Here is a 21324-nt window from a genome sequence, read left to right on the forward strand (position 1 = left end):
ATTTGCAAATCATCACGCTCTGCTTCCCAAGAGGGCTGTCCATTTCTTGCAGCTGGGCTCTAACCCCAATTGGTGTTCTTAGAAGTGTCTCTTGTTACTGAGTCACAAGTTGATTGTATATTTATTCTAACCTTCTTCAATCACATTTTCACTATTTTCCTAATATTGTGAATGTATTACATTAAATAAAGTATATTATTAAAATTAACTTTACCTGTTTCTTTTTATTTCATTGGCTTTTTCTGTCATTCCACATGAAGCAGTTAATTAAGCAGGCATTAATACATCTAGACATTCTGGATAGACAGTGATTAACGGGAGTAACACAGATCCTCTTGAAAAGCTGAATCTGTGTGAACCCCATTTATTGAGGTGTTTTCCCTCCTCCCCATTCCTTAACTCAGTGGGGCATTGCCAGCTATTTTTGCCTTTTAGAAAACAATAGTGATGCGATGTATAATCATGGGGCTTCTAACCAATATTTCACTGTGACATCCAGGGACCGCGCAAGCTGTGTGTTAAAGAGATGAACAGTGGCATGGCGAAGAAGCAGGCCTGGCTTATAAAGAACAAAATCAAGGCTTTCTATGCAGCAGTGGCAGCAGACTGTTTCAGGGATGGTGTCCGGAGTCTCCTCCAGGTAAGGCTAGTGTGGAGGGAATGAGTACAGAGGCAAAAGACAATTAGCATTCCATGTTAGAGAAGTTCCCAGAGCAAGTGGCTCTGCTTAGGTATTCCACCATCAGAGCTCAATGCAGATGGTTAAAGAATTCGTTTTGAGTTCCTGGGGACAGACAAAGCTAAAACAAAAGCAAAGGTGTTCTATTACTGTGAACTATGAGTGGTCCACTGGAAATGGGAAAGGAGGCTGCCCTTGGCCAACAGCGTACATTCTGTCCCCGTGGTTATTGATATGCAAATTTGTTCTGATGGTTGAGGTCATTCGGGATCCTATTAAAACTTCAAACTATTTTTGCATCTAGAAATGCTCAAGTCAGGCATTCTTTATCTTCTTTCTTTTGCAAATGATGGAAGGGCAGCTGCTAAGCTAAATAAGAGTGTGGTGATCTGGACCCAAAAATCTCTCTATCCTCCTAAATTATCTCCAGAATGTTGAATAAAATGTAATAATCTCTGTGGCTCAACACTAAAGCCCACAGTTCTACCATCTGCTCTCAATCATTCTTTCTTTTTTTCTTCCCTTTCTGTAGTAAGTACATAAAATCTTTCCCTTGCTCTGACCTTCATAATTCAGAGTGTTAGAGTTTCCTTAAAATAATCCAGGAGACTGGCTTTGTAATCATTGTGGCATTAACGTGGTTGAATAGCCCTGATTCTATATACACCAAATGAATTATTTAGCTTTCAGAGTTGCCATACACAGGGACTCAAAATTCCAAACTGCATCCAGGTAACTCTGATGTTTATGAAGGCAGAAAAGAAAAACTATTGATTAAAGTGTAGTATTTTGGAGATGAAGAGTCTTTGATGCATTCCTGTCTCTAATATCCCTGACGAACACTTGTGAAGTGACTGCATACGCAGAGAAACAGTGTCTGAAAGTCCTATGACCCCCAATGAGCCTCTTTTCAGCTGTTATTAATTTGCTAAAAAATGGAAATAGAGGTCATTGCAAGATGCTGAGCTTTCCTTCATGATTGAGCTATTTTTCAGTAGTTCTTTGGTTAAATGTGTTGGGAAGGTTATACATTTAATGTAAAATTATCATAGAAGATTGGAAAAATAATAAAAAAACTTTCACTGGGAATAGGGGGACAGACATAGAATAAGAACAGGGAGAGAAAAGACCTAAGTATGAAAAACAGTTCATATATTAATCCAAAAGAAACTGTTTTAAAAATGACAGTGCATGAATTTGTTCCGGTGAGTTTCTTCAAGGAAAAGTGGAGCACAGAGGGGTCGTGACAAAGGGAAGGACAGAGTGGTACTAAAGGAGAATACTACCAGTGATACCGTTCGGGACAAAGCCTTCTTCGCATCTAACACATTATGGCATGAGTTGTGTCTCCTAGCCGTAGTTATAGAAAAGACTCCATCCCTACTGCCATGTATCTGCCAAGGGCCAAACGAGCTGTTCTGTTACCTGTACATTTCTAAGAGCAACACACCAAATGTGGTAGAAGCAGAGCTTGTTTTAGGAACCCTCCGTCAATGCCCATCTTCTACTTGCCACTGTCCTCTCTAAAATTTCCTGTTCTGATCATTTGTTTCACTATCCCCATGGCCCAGGACGTCCTTCCTTTACTCCCACTGCTCTCCTTATCATTACTGGTCCACATCTAACTAACCTGCAAAATCCAGAACAAATGCCACCTCTCCTCATGAATCCTCACCTGGAATTCAAGGTTTCTGCCTTTAATGCTTCCAGAGGAGTTCCAACTGCATTTGCACTAGAATTTGCTGTTGTGTATATCTTGTTTCCTCCACCTATTCTAAGCTTCCTGAGGCCAAAAAACATGCCTCACCATTGTCCCATGGCACCTAACATAGTACTTTGCTAGATTAAATTTAATGAACTGGAAGTCATATCCTATCACTTCATGGGGGAATGAAACTTCTGATATGGAAGATACCTATTAATGATACTGTCATATAAAAGAGTTAGGTTCTAGAAACATGTCCCAGCTAGTCTTCAATAAATAATGTAAGTAGAAATTTCAGTGATTTTTTTGTATATAAAAATTTTCCAAACATGGATTTTATTGCTAAAGACATTATGGACATAACAGGTGGAAATGAGCTTTGAACCGCTAAATTATAACACGCATGCCAACAGGTAAGCCAACCCTCTCTCGATTTTAAATTATTGAATCATTTTAATGAGCGTGTCAGAAGAAATGCAAATGACTGCTAATCTAGAAAAGCTCCATTTCTGTCATCTAAAATCCATTCATGGCTCAGATGATTTAGAACTAGTCGTCCTGCTTTATGTTTGGGTGTGGGCATGAAGGACAGACACGAAAGTCTAACCCGATCTGCAGAAGCATCAGAACATTGCTTCAGTGCTCTTTTGGGCATCAGTTTTCATTTGCTGGGGTGATTTCCTGGAATGGGAAGGATTGCCCATGTGTTTTTCTCCTCCGTTTAGGCCTCAGGCTTAGGAAGAATGAAACCAAACACTCTGGTGATTGGATATAAAAAAAACTGGAGGAAGGCTCCCTTAGCAGAGATTGAGAACTACGTGGGAATCATACAGTAAGTGATGGCTTTCAAGACATGTTCTTTTTATAAAGCACTAGCCAGGGCAGAACATGACAGGCACCGGTTTACTAGATTAAATTGCCCGACAGAAGGACATTCCCCTGCTACTCTGAATTCCTTACCGAAGTGAAAACACACTGCCAACAATGGAACTTGAAGGAATCATAGCATCAGAGGAAACAGAGTGGGGGAAATTTGGCATTGAAGAAAAAAAGGTAAATATGAAGAGTTACAACCTTAAAAACTATTTATGAGATTAAAAGCAAAGGACAGCTAGGTGAGAAAAGAATTTGTTTTAAAACAGCTGGAATCTTGGATTAGCTGGTGTGCCCAGTTCAGTCATTGTCTTCCTCTGAGCCTTGGGTAACGTAGCCACTAGCCCAAAGCCTCAGATCTCCCTTCGTTGCTAGGAGGGTCCCATATACCAGCTGTCTCTGCTTCATAATAGTGCTAGGTTATGCACAGAAAATGAGTTTTAAGTGGTATGGTTCATGACATCTGGTATTTAAATACTGGAAGAGTTTTGGGATAAAGGCAATAATCATAGTTGTTAAAGGATGAGCAGGCACCAGGCTCGTCTCCTCAACATGAGTCATCCCATTTAATTCTCACAAGAAGACTTGAAGTAAGTACTATTGTTCCCATGTCATAAGTAGAGGCACAGACATTGAAAATTAAGAAACATGCAGAAAATGATCAAGTTGTGTAGTCAGAACTGTAATTTCACCCCAGGACCATCTGAATTCAAAGTTTACACTCCTGACCACATGTTATGCTGCCTCCAGAAGTGCACATATACCCTAAGTATTACCTGGTTTGGTTCCTTCCTTTGCCTAAAAGAAGACAAAAGCTACACTTAGAAAGAGGCACAGGGTGCCCTCAGTGACCATTCTAGAAAATTGGCCCTTTCTTCCAGGCTTGAAAACACTTAACCAGATTCACCTCAAGGGAGGCAGTACCAGCTCCGGACAGCAGCTATTTTTTGTGTCAACAGCTCTGAAAATGGAAGATTTCCTTGGTCCGGGGCTGATTTCACTCTGATTTTATATCAAAGGGTAAAGAACATGCCCTGAGCCATCTGAAAAGTCCAGAGTACACAGGAAACAAATCCTCACTCATCAAACAAGCATATGCTCTGTGCCTCTACGTCCTCTGGCCCCTGCTAGAACCAGCTCCACATTTATCATCATTTGGGGGAGATTTAGGCAACATGACAGAAGCATTCTAATATTAGTTCCACTAAAAATGAAGCATAAGAAAATCATTTTTAATCTTCTGAAATTATATGCGTTACTTAATCAAACAGAAATTCACTTACTCTTCCTAACATGGGGAACCTATGCATTAAATGCATGCTCCTGAATTGTGCTCTGCAAACGTACGCAGTCCAGACACCTCGTGCCACTCTCTGGCTCCTGCGGGTGCTCCCAGTTAAGTAGGTTGAGCCTAAACCAGGTGATCGGGTTAGAATTTTGCCAGGCTCAGCAAACAGTATTTGACATGTTTAGAATCTCAGTCTGCTGCTGACCTGACATTCTTTGAAATGGATTTAGATCTGCTCTCTGTTATCCAGATTTCTCCATTCAATTTCATCTTTACCTTTGGGAGAAAAAAGAAGGTGAAGGGGAAAGAATTGTATCTTCACTTTTGGGAACAAAAAAGAGGTGGAGTCTATAAGAAGAAATATGTAAATCTATAGTCACAGAGTCCATTATTTGATACAAAATTAACTGGAACCATCTTGCAACCTCCACATCATCCCAAACAGTCTAGAATTTCAAAGGGACCAAAATAATTAAACCTAGTAATATTAAGCCAAAGAGACTTCTTTTATACCAAATTAATAATTGGTCTTCTTGGTAATAAAGTTCAGTGTTAAGGTGGCTCGAATTTGTACTAGTATAAAATTTGGCTGGCTTGGTAGCGTTAAATGGCCTTCCTACCACAGCAATGGTGTCAGTATAGGAAGAAGATAGCCAAAAACCACATTGCATCGTATTTCTCTTTTAGCATTTTGGCTTTGTCTTGTTGTATGATTTAAAGCAAGCACAGTATTATTGTTATCATAAGGATATTTTTATAATAGTTTAGTATTTTACCATTTTTCTTTGAATAAAAGATTTTAAATGCCTGTAATATTCTAAAAGATGGTTTAATTTTAAGGAGAATCTGAATTAGTTTTTGTTGGCTGCATTAACAAGTTATCTGAACTTAGCAGTTTAATACATTTGTGTTAATTTACGGTCGTGTGGGTTAAAAGGCTGACACTAACTCACTGGGCTAATCTCACTCAAGGTGGGGGCTGGGTGGTGTCACCTTCTGGAGACTCTAGGAGAGAACTGATGTCCTTGCCTTTTCTAGGGTCCAGAGGCTGCCCATTGCTCTCGGCTCTTCGTCCATCTTCAAAGCCCTTGATGGGTCAAATCCTTCCTATATTACATTACTCTAACCTCCTCTTCAGCCTCCCAATTCCACTTTCAAGGACACTGGTAATTACAAGGCCCACCCAGTAACCCAGGATAATCTCTCCACCTCAAGGTTCTTAACTTAATCACATCTGCCAAGTCCCTTCTGCCGCAGTGAAGTAACTTATTCACAGGCTCCAGGGATTAAAATGTGAATGTCTTTGGGGGTCTGAAATTATTCCACCCAACACAGAATCCAAATACGTTTTTGTGGAACATGTCTGCTTTTTATAATCTAAGATGATTAGAAACAAGATTTATCAGGAATTTGGGGCAACTTTTGCTAGAATGGATCTATTTTGTTAAGAGAGCATCACCCAACATTAGAATTTTGGATGCATATTCACATTATACTGAACTATTTGTATCATTCTTTGAAAATTCAGGTTTACATTAGCTATTGGATCTTGTTTATATATAGTGAGTTCATCACAAACTGCACTGTTTCTCGGGGAGGGTGACCTGATGGAAAGGGTCCTGGGCTGCAGATCCACAGACAGTGAGCAAAGGACCTCCCAAGGAGAAAACTGTAAATGAACCCAAAGTACTAATTGGTTTGCCCTATATTTACAGGCAGAGAAAAAAACATTCTACAGGAATGGAGATAAAAGAAGATAAAAGAAAGAGAGCCTTTCTTTCCCTCCTAGATAATCTAATTCCCCCAGGCTGGGTGTAGAGAAGGCACAACAGCCAACTTCGACAGCACAGAGCTGCCATGAAAAAGTGTTGCTGCAGGTGTCTGTTCACAGTCGCTGGCAAAATTTCTTTAGAGGAACTGGGGACATTTTTAACCGGGAACTTGATGCCAGAAACGTTGTAGGGTTCCTCCTCAATGGGTGAACAGATTTGGTTGATAATTTTAAAGGGTGTTTGCAGTCTGGAAAATTTCTGTTTTAAATATTTCAGTAATTGTTTTGTTTACATTAGGAAAGAATCAATTTTTAAAAGTATGTTACAAGCTCTTAAACAGAATTCTAGTTGATAGTATATTTGAATAAATTGGCTCCAGTATAAAAGAATTAGTTATCTTTATCCAGAATACATTTTTTAAAAGGTATAAAAGGAACCCTGACTAGTGTAGCTCAGTGGATTGAGAGCAGGCCTGCGAACCAAAGGGTCACTGGTTCGATTCCCAGTCAGGACATACACCTGGGTTGCAGGCCAGGTCCCCCGTTGGGGGCACGTGAGAGGCAAACACACATTGATGTTTCTCTCTCTTTCTCCTTCCCTTCCCCTCTCTCTAAAAAATAAATAAATAAAATCTTTTTTTAAGGTATAAAAGGAGCACAAACTAAAACAGAAAGTTATAAGCTCTTGGTAGTATTCTAAAGTAAATTTTCTTAGTTTAATTACATTAAAATCCTAGAAGCAAGTTCAATATTTGTCCAAAGCTTGAGGATTAAAGAGTCATTTAAATCACTAACCACTTTGCTTCCACTTTCAGTGATGCATTTGATTTTGAGATTGGTGTGGTCATAGTCAGAATCAGCCAAGGGTTTGACATCTCTCAGGTTCTTCAGGTGCAAGGTATGTACTTTCTTTATTCAATCAACAAACATTTATTGAGCCCCTGCTCCATGGCTAGCACGGAGTACTAGGTGCTTGGGATAGAGCAGTGCACAATGCAGACAAAACCCTCTAACAACAAACGGAGCTTACGTTCTTGTGCTGACTTGAGGTTGGTACACTTCCCAGTGTTCTCCCCATTGCTAACACAAGCGGCATTCGTCCCGCTAACAAGAAATACAGAATAATCCATAGCTGTCATCAATTATTCTTCTCATCACAAAACCACAAAACCACCATCACTGAAAATAAACACCTTTGGTAAATTAAACTAGAAGACAATTCAGAAAATTAAGATTAATTCTTTCCTTGGAAAACCATGTATTTTGTTTTTAAGAGTCTATGATCTAGTTTACAACTACATGGAATTGAACCTGAACGCATCATGCTAGGAATCACTAATCGAAGTCAGAGGCAAGCACACCAGTTCGATTAGTGACTCTGCTTTTTCCACACTCACGACAGAAGGTCCACGTATACAGCACTCTTTTAAACTGACCTGCACAGTTCCATTGACCACAGTTCAACTGAACCTCACACTTCAATTGACCTGCACAGTTCAAGGGTCAACTATACTTGTTTTGTCTTAAACATACCCTCTTGTGTATAAAATAAAGAACACATCTAAAAAGTCACTGCAATATTAGAACAGGATAATAATCCATGGCTTATCTTTTACTTAACTTCACAATAGAGTCCACTGATGACACAGCAGTAAAACAAAGGATTTGGGGGCTGCCTTTTATGTAGCAGCCACGATATAGGTATCAGTGCTGGGTATGAAGACTAGTGAGAGTCTGCCTCTGTCCTCAGTGGGCTCACAGCCTAATAATGGAAATGAGTACGTGATTGGTGTGATGATGGGTATATTGATAGGGCATTGTGGGAAAGAGAGAAGAGGCATCTAACTCCAAGAAGGCTTCCTGGAAGAAATTACCTGGTCAATGTCGGGGAAGAAAAATCTGAGTTTGGGAACTAGCATTTCTGGCAAAGAGGAAAGCATTACCAAAGGTGAGACAACATGGCAAGATGGAAGAATGCAATGTGTGAGCAACCAAAAGCAGATTAGTGTCAGTTAAGTGAAAAGTTGAGGTAGACAATAGGAAATATGAGGCTGCTGATACAAGGTCTTGATTTTAAAAGACCTCATTTGCCATATTAAAAAAATGTGGCTCATACTCCATAAGCAATGAGGAACTACTGAGATTTAAGTGGGAGAGTAATGTGGTCAAATTTAGGTTTTAAATCTTATACTCTTTTTAATTAGATTGGCATGGACTCAATAAGGACCATGAATGGACACAGAGAGACAAATCATAAAAGATTTTAATTTAATCAAAGCTAGAGAAAGTGACGGCCTAAACTAGAGTTATGGATGGAGAGAGAAGGACAGGAGTACTTTGGAGCTACAAAGCGAAGTATTTGGGGGTTGATTGGATGGATAGGACATGGGAGAGAGAGAAGTGAAAAAAGATTCCTTGTGGGTTTTACCAATGGGATGGGAAACACGAGAGGAGTAGGTTTGGTGAAGGAATGCCTGGCTCCGTTGTAAACAATCTCCTGTGGGAAATTCTATTGGAAACGTCCAATAGTCAGTGAGACAGTCCTGGTCTTAAAGAAGAATCATGAGCTGGAGATGCAGATTTAGGAGATATTATGGGCCATATTGTATCGCCCAAGAATTCTTACCTTAAAGTCCTAACCTCAGATCTGACTGTATTTGGCGATAGGATCTTTAAAGAGGTAAGGTAAAATAAGATTATTAGGGTGGGCCATAATCCAATAGGACTGATGTCCTTATAAAAAGAGATTAAGACACAGACAAACACAGAGGAAGGGGAGATGAGACCGTCCACAAATCCAGGAGAGAAATGCCAGAATGAAACCAGGCCTGCCACCACCTTGGTCCTGGACTTGTGGTCTCTAGAACTGTGGGAAATAAATTTATGTTGTTTAAGCCACCAAGTTGGTGGTACATGTTATGGCAGCCCTACCAAACTAATACAGGAGACATCATAGTGAAGGTGAAAATTGAAATGATGACGTTGGAAAATATAGCCAAAAGAGTGTATGTAGTCAAGAGCCCTAAGGCACAGAAAAGGGGCCCCACAGAAGAAGGAGCAGGAAAGGAGCGATCAGAGAAGCAGTGAAGCAGACATCTGCGGTGTCATGGCAGCAGTGCTCAAAATGAGAAGAATCATCAACACTGTCAAATACACCAGAAACACTGGTGAATAAAATGCAATTGACACAACACAGATAATTACTCTTAGTGAGAGTAATTCCTGTCAACCAGTGTTCACAGAAGCCAGATTACAGTGGGTTGAGGAGAGAATAGGAGATGATAAAGCAGAGAATATGGATGTGGTCAGCCATTCTGAGAAGTTGAGATGTTGAGGAGATTTACTATAGGGAGACCTGTAGACCTTAGAATGGAAGGCAGAGCCATGTTTTTAGACTGAGAAAATGGGCCCAACAGAGTGGGAGAGGTTGAAGATGAAGGTTAAAAAAAAAGTGGGGAGGGGGAATGGAGGGCAATGACCTTGGAGTAAGATCCTGGTGGAACAGGAGGCATTAGAAGAAAGGTATGAATGGAAGAGTTGACCTGAAACAGGAGAAAAATGCTTCATGAAGTACGTGGTTTTGTAAGAGTGGAATGATAAATTGAGGAGGATTGTGCATATTAGTCTCAATTTTTTTGAAGTCGGAGCAATTTCTCTCATGTCCAGTTATTCTCTAGCAGCATTTGGCCTCCAGGGTATAGGAGGATCAGGATTTTGCTGGGTAGGTCCAACAGAGAGGAAAAGCCTACGAGGGGTTTGAGAGTGCTGGCGCCTGATGGGTACAGATTCTATTTGGACATTTCACGGTTGTCTCCATCGTAACAGGAGGAAACACGAGTGGATTAGGTGAGTTTTCTGATGCAACCATTCTGGTGTGTTGTAAGGGAGGAGGAGAAGGAAGAAGAAACGAGAGAACAAGAGTTCGTATAGGATAGAGAACAGCTATCTGACATGTATACTCTATGACTATGTACAAAGAGCTTTAAAAAAATTGAGGTTAGAGTCCATCCTATGCCATACTGTAGCATGAAGTTTACCTTTCATATCTTCAGTCTCCTGCTTTTATGCCCCTTTTTTGTTTTTATAAATCTTTTACAATACATTTAGAGACCAAATACACTAACGTCCTCTCAGTGTTCATGACTAATTTATATATTCCTTCTTAATTGAACTTAATACACTAGTAGCAACAATAGTGAACATTTTGAGTATTTACCATGTGCCATGTATTATGTCCCATGTTCACATATATGACAACATGTGTCATCCCACTACCCTCTAAGGAAAGTACGATCATTAACGCCATTTACAACTAATGAAATTGAGGCTTACCCAAGATTCACAAGGCCAGTAGTTTGTAGAGCTGAGATTCAAACATATGTCTGTTTGAAGCACTATTCTATTTTTTAAAAAGGAAAGCTAAAGAAGACAGTGACTTACATAATGAGAGACAACGGTAAAATCTGAGATATGGGAATGGAACCAGACGATTTCCTCCTGTTTCTTCAAAACCCCAGTACAGGGGGTACCTGTCTGTGATAAGACGGGCATGACATTGAGGACAATTATAAGAACCTAATGTTAAGAGACCTGCTGTGTTGCTAAATTCCTATATTTTACTTTAATTTTGTCTGCCTTTTGTGCTATAATGTTTTTCCATCTAAACAACGAGAATACAACATACAACTGTGTTTAGATTACATCTTTGCATTGTATGTTATGTTGATCTCTTCCAGCTGAAAGATGTGATGTAGCTGAGAAATATTGCTCCCACCCCTCACTACTCCATCCACCAAAATGCATCATCAATTTAGCTCTATAAAGCAATACAGAAGCTCATTTTGCATGTAGTATTTCTGAAGGAATCCTGGCAGTGAACTGCATCCCCTTTTAATTTCCCAAGGGATGTATCTGATTTATATCAACTTTGATGTTTGAAATATTTCTGCTTCTTAGTCAAGAAAGGGAAAGTACAGTTGGATGCTAATAAAATAATTATAAATACCAATTATCTAGGCTAAAAAAGACAATATCACACAAATACATGAAGAACATGCAGAAAAACAACAGCATAATGATAGAAATTAACTTTACACTGAATTTCCATGCATTGTTTTGAAGTTTATTTAATTTATGGCTCAATCCTCATATTAGATTTTGAATTGGAAGAAATAAGCTTGTGTTTCATTATATTATACTGTAATATAAGGCTTAATAAGAGCCTGATAAATCTTAAGGATTGCATTACACTATGCTAATGATTATCATCATAGCTTTTCCAACACAGGCACCAAGGTGTCATCGCAGATTATAATTTAAAGGAAATATTAGCAATTCAGAGTGCCCATATACTGTAGTTAATAAAGCAGTGAATAGAAATCAACTTTATAGGTAATTTGCTAGCTAATGACAATTATTTCTATTCTATGCCACAGGCTTATGTGAAGAGAATAACTTTTTATATAAATAAGATCGATACTCATAACATTCTAACTTGTACTCTGCAGCAACTCATTCAATACTGGTGGCTGATAGTGTCTCTTAATAAATTAATTTATTGCCCAACAACACAAAAACCTCAATATTTCATGTTGTTCACTTCCCAGGGGTGTTTAGCAAGTTTGCCAAATTCAACAGAGAGTCCAGATTATTCTGGTAAGAAATCGAGTGATGACATGTGATTTGCGATAATGGTGATCAAGTATTCCATGTAAGAACTGCATGATTTATGAGCATCCCAGAGCAGGAGGACTCTGCTGTGTCTGAGGAAGTGGCTTAGCAAAATAGAGACGGGTGGCAGTACAGTAAAGAACTACTTCGTGGGGCAGTGGCCCCTGCAGGACTGCTTCCTGCCTTCGGGTCAGCTAGACTTTGCCCGGGCTACGGCACACTGATTCATGCGAGCATTTACAGCTTTGAGTTGATTGACCAAAGGAAGAAGCATAAGTTAATAATTAATAAAGAAAAAGGATGCTGCAAAGTGGGAGGGGATGCAGTTCCTTGGGGGGTTTCCCTGTTCTCCCTGGTGTTATGAGATCATTGACTGCTCTCTCTCCGTAAGATTCAGAGTGAATTGTGTTGCACAGACCCCTGCCTATTTCTAAAAGATACCTTGTAAAAAAGAAAAGACTGAGGATAGAACATTTGAGGCAATCTTAGCAACTAAACTGAATTTCAAAATATGGTCACCCCAGCTGGCTACCATACAATCAACTTATAAAGCACATGAAAATAGAATCACTACTATTCTAGTGGTTTGGCATTTTTATGAAGATACAGCTCAGGATTCACTGTTTTTACTGTAAGAACTGTTTGGGGTTATGTATGAACAATTGGTTAGAAACTCACTCAACAGAGAGAACCTAAAGCCTAAGCTTTTTTATCCAACATCAGGGATTCTCTTAATCTTAGATTGAGAGAATGGCAGGATTTTACTCTCTCTCTAGTATTGCGGCTCTGCAAATTATGATGGAGTATGGAATTATCTAACACGGAAGATTAAAATGCCCACCTGATGTGCAGGTGGTGGCCCTTTCCAGGGAAAGAACTCCTTTCCTTGGCTGTCATTCTTCTGATTAATCCCACCTGTCCTACCTTTGGTCCCCTTCCAGCCTGGGTTATACCATCAGCCTGTTAGCACCTGTTTATCCCTCTGTGTATAGCATTAACTCCACTTTTTCCAAACACTGTCTTTTGTACCTACCCCCACCCCATGTCACACACCTCATCCCTGACAACTATCCACTTATTTTTCTCCCTTTATAGAGGAAATGTGTTTTGAGCTGTACTAACAGCACTGACCTGTTCTTTTATTCCAACAAACTACTCTCAAGTACTTGTTATGGTGGTACTAGTAAAGAGGTGTGGCAAAAAACTAAGAAACTGAGAGAGGGAGAATGTGAAGTCTAAACATAGGATTCTGACGGACCTGGGCTCAAATCCCAGCTTGACACTTTTTGGCTGTGTGACCTTAGTCAAATCACTTACCCTCTGTGTTTCACTGCACGTTTTCACACTGGAATAATTATAGTGCCCGCTGTGTAGATTTAGTATTTTGCACTAAAATATACGAGGGCTGCCACGTGTTCCACACGGTACAGCGGCACCTCGGTACTCGTCCAGAGATGAAGCGTTTTCTCTCGGGGGTGGTGCTGTGCTCATACAAGTTCCAGCAGGTGCGACGAGTCCTGAGCGAGTGCCGAGTGCTGAAACACTTTTTTGTCGTCAAAATGAGACGAGTTCAGGGTGTGACGAGATCTGAAGCCGATGAGTGCCAACGTGTGACTGTACTTGGCACGAAATAAACTCTCAGTAAATGGTGGTGATAAAATGAACCTACGCTGCCCTTCAGGAGTTTGCAGTCTGGTGGAGGTGGAATAGACATGTATCTTCTAACTGCTCTGTGTCCCTCGGTGATAAAGGTTGAAGCAGAGTATTGTGGAAATGTAGAGCATTATGTGAATTCCTCTGACTGGGAAATTTGGGGGGGGGGGTTCTTCAAAAAATGCAGATTGGGCTCCTTCAACCAGCGGATGCTGGCAGTCAGAGCATATCACCGAAGAATGATGGCAAAGGGCGGTGAGCACCGGAGTTGGAAACAGAGGGCTCGGGTCACCAGCTGTGCACCCTGGGCAAATCACTCGCACTGTCTGAACCCACGTTTCCTTTATGTTAAAATGGGGAGACTATTACCAGCTCTGCCTGCATCCCAGTGTTGGCATGGGGATCGAATTAGATACCACGTGGAAAAGGCTTTGCGAACCCTGAAGGTCACAAAAGTAGTATGATAGTGACGGTAGCAGTGATGAAGTGAGTCGTTTTTATTGTCAGCCCTGTGGAAATCAGTTTGTGTCTCCATTCATTCTACCTGGCTCATCTACCTGTGCCTAATGGTCGGCTTGCCCCCTCCTGTTGAAAAAAATGTTTGACAGAGTTTGCTCTTACTTTCCTGTGCAAACATAGGAAGGAGTACCCCAGACAGATAATTCAGAACAGAGCATCAAAACGTCCCTTCTACTTGGTGCTGAAATGAGAGAGGAGGGAGTACGCAGAAGGAGGCCTTAGATCACCTACAAAGTGAATAATTAAGAATTAACTCTAATGAGAACTTGCAAAATCGCCGTGCCAAGGATCGCACCACTGTGTGGATCCGAAAATTCCAGATGGCCGAGCAAGCAGATTTTAGCCTTTAGAATAGCCTCTGTCCCTGTCATCTTTGAGGGGACTGTCGAAACTGGCTCGTTCAAGCAAAGTCTGGTTTGGTGTCTCAGGCCTGGGAGTTTGCAGCTCGCGCCGTCCAGAATGGGCTGTGTGCCCACCTTGGAGCAGACTGTTGGAGCGGCTCCCAGTGCACTCAGCCAGCTGACTCTGTTACAAAGGAGGATTTATCTTCCCTTCTCCTTTGTCCAAACTAGAGGACAAAGACCATGGCAACTAACTGGCCAGTCACAGGGTGTGCTGGAGCCAGCCAGAAAAGGAAAGCAAAGGAACCTCCTCCCCACCTGTCCTTACAGTTGCCCCCAAAGAAGCTCCCAAATATGCACCTTCCAGATGCCTGCCCCCTGCAGCACCCCAAAATGTGGATAATAATAGCTGGGGATCCATCACCCAGAGCCAGGATGATGCTGATGTTGCTACTCTGGGCAGCCTGATATATGTACCTGAATCTTTAGGGTCCCTCCCTTTACAATGATATGTTTGAGGGGCTGTAGTTAAGGAGAATTACCTTGGCATTATGCCATATGCTTGAGAGTGTTTCGGTTCCTCTGATGATGAAGAGTTGGCGTTTAATAAGACAATTCTGACATAACAGCAATAAGCCAAAAGCAAGAGGTCTTCCACATTGGAAGCATTCGGGGTTCGGAATCGAGCGGACCTCTTTGTAGTTGAATCCTTTGACTTGCTGGGTGATATCAGACATCAGACAGGTTACTCAATCTTTCTGAGCCTCCATTTCTTCATCCACAACATGAGGATTATCACAGTAACTATCTCCGAGTTGTTTACTAAGGAGTAACACGCACACAGTTCCTGGCACCTGGAGAGTGTATAATAAACAGTAACTGTTAAAATAACTCCCAGGCTCTCTAAAATACTCAATTTGCTTTGCATGACTAAGCCCATTTCCAGAAGTTGCATAAATACACTGCCTGTAGAATGCACTGGTTGCTTTGCTTTTTAAGGAGCTCCAAAGCACTACACAAGAACTGTCGTTTATTCTTTTTGCAACGCTAGGAAAAGGGGGAAGGGTTACAGTTTTCCATTTCACAGACAGGAAATCAGAGGCAGAGGAAAAGTCAATGACTGGCTTAATGTCACGTAAAGCCAGCAGCAGAGCTGTGATGGGTCGTGACCCCTAGTGCAATGCAGCTTGTATTCACCTTTCAAACGCCAGGGGTAAGGAGCTCCTTTCTGAGCTTTAATACCATCGGTCTAATTTCTCAGATTTGCTATAGCTGCTGATCTTGAGAACCTTTGAAGCTTTGGGGAAATCACATGGCTGATTTGACCTTACATCTCATGCCACTGGCAAAAGATTAATTGCTAAGACCTGGAAAGGGGCCAGACAGTTCTGTGTAGCTGAATCACAGCACTGTCTAGGGATGAGACTGTCCTGACAGATTTAGTTAGTGCATAATTGATAAATCTAGAGTTTGTATAGCTTCGCTTCCCGGATAGATGAGGCAACAGGCTCCGAGGGTTGACATTTGCAAAAGCCTTACCAGTGTTTTGTAACATCAAATCTAGGTTTTCTACTCTTTGTCTCAGAACATGGCTCATTTTCTAAGGCTCTGTTCTCAGCAGGCAAGACAAGGGGATCTGACCAGAGGGACACCGTGCTCACTGGAGGCAGGAATGCCCATCGCTCTTCAGCACTGTCCTGTGACTGCTCTCAAAGTCTTTATTTACCCTGCTCCAGTGCAGGCGAGGTCAGAGCACGCTGTAACACATTACTCAGCAGCTAGGAGTTTTTCGTCACGATCGGAATCCCCAAATGAGAAAAGGCAGCCAGACACACCATCAGAGTTTGGATAATGGGTCTGAACCACGGACAGGAAATTCTGCACAGCCTGTTATTCCAGACTCGAGTGGCACGAGACCCTTTTTAGCAAGCTGAACCCAGACAGGCACACACACATCTTGGCTGTGGTTGCTTTCGCTTCGGTCACTCACTGCAGAAAAGTGCTTTGTTTATCGGGAAGCATCGGGGGTGGATATGTGTCGCCGTCAGCTTACTGTAAGATTTGGTTCCCTTTCCTTGATTCCTGTTCCCTAGTCTTATGTTTCGATTCAGGGGGCATTGTCGTGCCTGTTCTACACCTGGCCCACTTCTGTAGTGCGGTCACTCCCGCCTGTAAAATACCTGGTTCAGTAGCTCAGGTCAGTAAATCAGCAGCTTTCAGTACATAAGACCTTATGTGCAGTGCGTCTGGCTGTTTGGGTTTTTGCATGAAGTGAATAAAGATGACATTAACTAGCCCTTATGAATAAACACATGGTAACTTTCATATATTATAAGTAACACACAGAGCTATTTTTAGGTAACTATTACTTTCTTAATATAATTTACTGACATCACATTACTTTTTAATAATCATTCAGAAAAAATCATATTATGATAATCATTTTATCGCAGATATACCACTTTAATGTTAAAATAGTTTATGAGTTTCCTAAAAACTTTGTTTCTCTGAGTTTAGTAAGTGACTTTGTCTTCTCTCTACAGATGAGTTAGAGAAATTAGAACAGGAGAGGCTGGCTTTGGAAGCCACTATCAAAGACAATGACAGTGAGGAAGGAAGTGGAGGCATCCGAGGCTTATTTAAAAAAGCTGGCAAGTTGAACATTACAAAGACACCTTCTAAAAAAGGTAAGTAGCTGAGCAGTACACTTACATCTAAATATTAGGCATACATCCTGGAGCAGAGGACTGGAAATGAAAGACCTTGCTATAAATTTCATAAACAGTTGACTCAAACATTTGGGGGTTTTTGTTTTTGTTTTTTGTGTTTTTGAAAACTGCTCTTTCGAGAAACACTGCAGTTTTGAGTTTAATGAGGTCCACAGCAACCTCTGCTGGTAGAAAGTTAGAATGTTAACGTTTATTTCTGTCATGCACTAATAATCCTAGTTACTGGAGTCGTTCACTGGTGTGCAGCCCGCGAGAGATCGTTTCTGTAGGAGGGTCTTGAAGTCAAATAGCAAGATCCAAACTGAGAGTTAGCAGCCTTCTAGGGCAGGCTGACAGAATCCAACCTTTTGAAGAAGCTGTCTGCTACCCTGGCAAAAGTTTGGTTTTGTTTCCTTGTTTTCCTACTGTAACCCAAGGGTGAAATTTACATATACATACAAAATATGTTTTTTTATGTGCCCCTTCAAATACCAGAGGTTCCCTTAGGTACCTGCAGTATTGCAGGGGCAATTAAGAAAGCCAGCTCTGTATCATCACCCTTAAAATGCCATTTTCTACGAAAACGAAGTGTTTAAATCTAGTGTTGGTGGTATTATCAGGACTTTAAGGCTGTAAAATGTTAGAGTATGACCATCTGGATGCTAACTGTTATCTTTTTTTCTTCCCAACTATTTGGTTAATTTATGAGAAGAGTTAACAATCCATTGAATCTGCTCTATTCAGTAGCAGAACTGGAAAAGCCATGGAAAATTTAGAAGTCATAGCCCAATACTATGCTTACCATTCTTTAGCTGATGGTGAAGAGGGCAGCATTCATGTCCTTATTAATGAAGGGGACTTGTTATTTATTCTGGAAGCGTGTTTGTGCCTCACAATAGTTTGGGCAAAAATGTACTCCTCTGAAAGTCAACACGTCTCATTGTTTGGAAAAGCAAAATAAGGTTGTGTGTTATACCCAACACCTAAGATTTCAGACACAGCTCTAACGCAGGCCCCTGCACTGCTCTGGGCTTCTGTTGGTTTGAGCTCTAGATCAAGACCAACTCTGCCTCCAGGTACTCATGCTCGAGTCCTCTGGACGCTTTGATGTGTGTGTAAGTGGGGGCAGGGTTTGGTCCATTTTATAAATGCATTTACTTTCTCCCTCAGCAGTCCTGGGGAGATAAAAACAATATAAGATAATTGCTTCAGAACAGGGAGGCCCAAAACAGGAAAACAGCAAAAGACAGAACAAAGCGTCTTTAGAACCTCTTAGATCAGAGAGGAAGCTGTGCGCTGCTGTCAGCTCCCCTCCAAGCACTACAGTGACACCACCTCTTTGAAATAAGCAATAAAGTCGCAACTTTGAAAGACGTGGAAATAAGAAATAATATACACAATGTAGCAAAGAAACCCCTACTGGCAAACAGAAACAAGGGTCCAGTTCAAACACTGGCCTAGTTCCCCGGAACACTTTCATTGTGTCCATGGTGGTTGGAAATCGCATTACAATTCTTTTCAAGCATTTCTTGTGCACCCTTAATTATAGCTCAAGTACAAAAAAAAAATTGTCTTTCCATATTTCTTGGGTTTTTCATCTCATTCACAGAAGTTGAAATAGCTCCGATGGCTTTATTTTAGCTTCACAAGACTCCTTAAATAGTAAAACAGGCTGGCATTGGGATCGAAGGGTCACACACAGTCCAGACACACAGCGTCCCCGGCCTTCTGCGCGCTTTGCACTCATGGAACTTACACCATGAACCGTCTACTGAAGGAATGCCACCGATTCAATTACTTCTTCCCAGAAACTGGTCACCCTGTGTCCTGCTTTCAAGTAAATCTGAAAATGTGATTAAATTGAGTTATATCCAAAATTTGTAAAATGCAGCAGTTCTTTCTAGCTAATTTAGCATTGTTACATGTCTAAGTAATGACTTCACGCTGAGACCAGTAACTGATAGCAGTTAAAGAATAACATTTCTGTGTTCCCCAAAGACTTTATATTATTTAGGAGCTGTGAATGTGGGAATGGAAAAAGATGCAATCTGAAAATAATCCATAAAACCAATATCTAAAATTTTCAGCCCTGGCCGGGTAGCTCACTCACTTAGAGCATCGTCCCATACGTCCAAAGGTTGCAGGTTCGATTCCAGGTCAGGGCACATGCCTAGGTCGGGTTCCATCCCTGCTCAGGGTGTTTATGGGAGACAGCCAGTCGATGTTTCTCTCTCACATGGATGTCTCTCTCTCCCCCCCCTTTCCTCTCTCTAAAACATATTCTAGGGTAAAGATTTTAAAATTTTTTTCAAACCACTGAAGATGATATAAGTTACCATGTATTCGACCTTTATCTCCCCTTTTCAGAGAACAGAGTTCACTATTTACCTGAAACTAAAAAAAGTCTTAATTCATGACCCTTCCTCTATTTTCCTGAAGAGATCTATTGGAAAGTTATTTTGTTTCTTTCCTCAAAACACAAATGGATATACCACTTTCTCTTTCATTGCAGACAGCAGCATTAACACAATCCAGTCTATGCATGTGGGGGAGTTCAACCAGAAGCTGGTAGAAGCCAGCACCCAATTTAAAAAGAAGCAAGGAAAAGGCACAATTGATGTTTGGTGGCTGTTTGATGATGGAGGTAACATTTTCTGGAATATACTCTAGGGAGCAGAATTTCTGTGTTGATAAATTTAACCAACAGCAAGGGAAGGTATATGAAAAAGATAGCAGTTAAAAAATAACATTTCTGTGTTCTCCAAAGACTGTACGTTATTTAGGAGCTGTGAATGTGGGAGTGGAAAAAGATGAAAAGCCATTCATTTCCTTTCAGTAAGATATACTCATTTTTTCTGTCATAATTTACTTTTTTTCAGGGTTAACACTCCTCATCCCCTATATCTTGACTCTCAGGAAAAAATGGAAAGACTGTAAATTAAGAATCTACGTTGGAGGAAAGGTTAACCGCATCGAAGAAGAAAAAATTGTGTAAGCAACTTATCACTTGTGCTAGCACATTTTGGATGTCTGTTGTTCTAATGTTTTAGTTATAAGAACTTTAAGTGACTTTGAGGTACAATAGATGTAAAGAAAATCCACCGTGATACGCTTCATAGTCACTTGGTGTTCTAGTCAATAAATTATCTGTGTAACTTTTCTAATCACTCTCCTTTTATCCTCTGCCACAAATGCTTTCAAAAAGGAGTTTGGCACAGAAGCCTCACCTTGTCTTGAATGAAAGTATCATTATCTTGTATAAAGTATATTGTGTTCTGACTAGTGAGTGAATCCCAGAAAGGAAGAGCCTGCCAGCATTTGTGTCCAACAGCTCCTTCTGGGAGGCCCAAATGAGGTCATTCCCCGCCGGCACTCCAGCACGGCTGGCCTCACAGAGAACCGAGAGGCTGCCCGGGTCCTCATCCCAGCCCGCCACCACCCCGCTGCCGGGCTTTGCAGTCACTGTACCCGTCTGAGCCCCCACCTTCTCATTTGTAGTGTGGAAGAGTTTAAATGGAGGACTGTGAGAACCTTTCTAATTAAAGAATAAAAACAAAGAAAGTCTCACAGTATAAGTCTGAATCTTTATTAACTAACCTATGAAGAGCTGATGTGTAGTTGTGAGAACAACAAGCGTACTGAGCAAGAAAGTGGTGCAACCAGAGTCCTGGAGGAAATCCGAAGGACCTTCGGCAGCTTCCAGGCCTTCGTGGCATGTCTACGTCCTGAGCCCTTTCTGGAATCTACTTCCAGAAATCACAGAATAGCAATGGGCTCTTGTTCAATGATTTCTTAAATATTTTCTCCCCCTTTTTATGAGGTATCATATATTTAATTTCTCTTAAAGAGGGTCATATTAAAATGAAAACAAACATGATGTCTATAACAATTACCTTTCTTAAAGCCTCCAGGGTCTTATTGGGACAACGATAAGAGTTGAAAATGCTTAGTGGATTAGATGTAGCATGGTATCAATGTTAAGTTTCCTGATTTCAAAAATTGTACTCTATATAAGAGATTGTCTTTGGTAGGTAGGTGGGCAGATAACAAGAAAACAAGAAAGCAAGCAAAGGAAAGAAAGGAGGAGAGAGAGAGATGTATATAGATGTAAACATAC

The 21324-nt window shown here is 40.8% G+C and overlaps 1 protein-coding gene across 5 annotated transcripts in view; it reads left to right on the top strand.

The window, feature by feature from the left end:
- SLC12A1 (solute carrier family 12 member 1) overlaps nucleotides 1-21324 on the top strand; it is an 82255-nt gene that overhangs the window by 49151 nt on the left and 11780 nt on the right. For all 5 annotated transcript variants that reach the window (XM_045201630.2, XM_024568069.3, XM_045201632.2 and 2 more), the window contains 6 exons: nucleotides 500-640; nucleotides 3110-3216; nucleotides 7132-7214; nucleotides 17043-17186; nucleotides 19720-19851; nucleotides 20087-20198. In XM_045201630.2, the coding sequence (XP_045057565.1) occupies nucleotides 500-640; nucleotides 3110-3216; nucleotides 7132-7214; nucleotides 17043-17186; nucleotides 19720-19851; nucleotides 20087-20198 (719 nt within the window). The remainder of the gene's footprint in view (nucleotides 1-499; nucleotides 641-3109; nucleotides 3217-7131; nucleotides 7215-17042; nucleotides 17187-19719; nucleotides 19852-20086; nucleotides 20199-21324) is intronic.

This window comes from Desmodus rotundus, chromosome 7, assembly GCF_022682495.2.
Source record: "Desmodus rotundus isolate HL8 chromosome 7, HLdesRot8A.1, whole genome shotgun sequence".
Classification (NCBI taxonomy): Eukaryota; Metazoa; Chordata; class Mammalia; order Chiroptera; family Phyllostomidae; genus Desmodus; species Desmodus rotundus.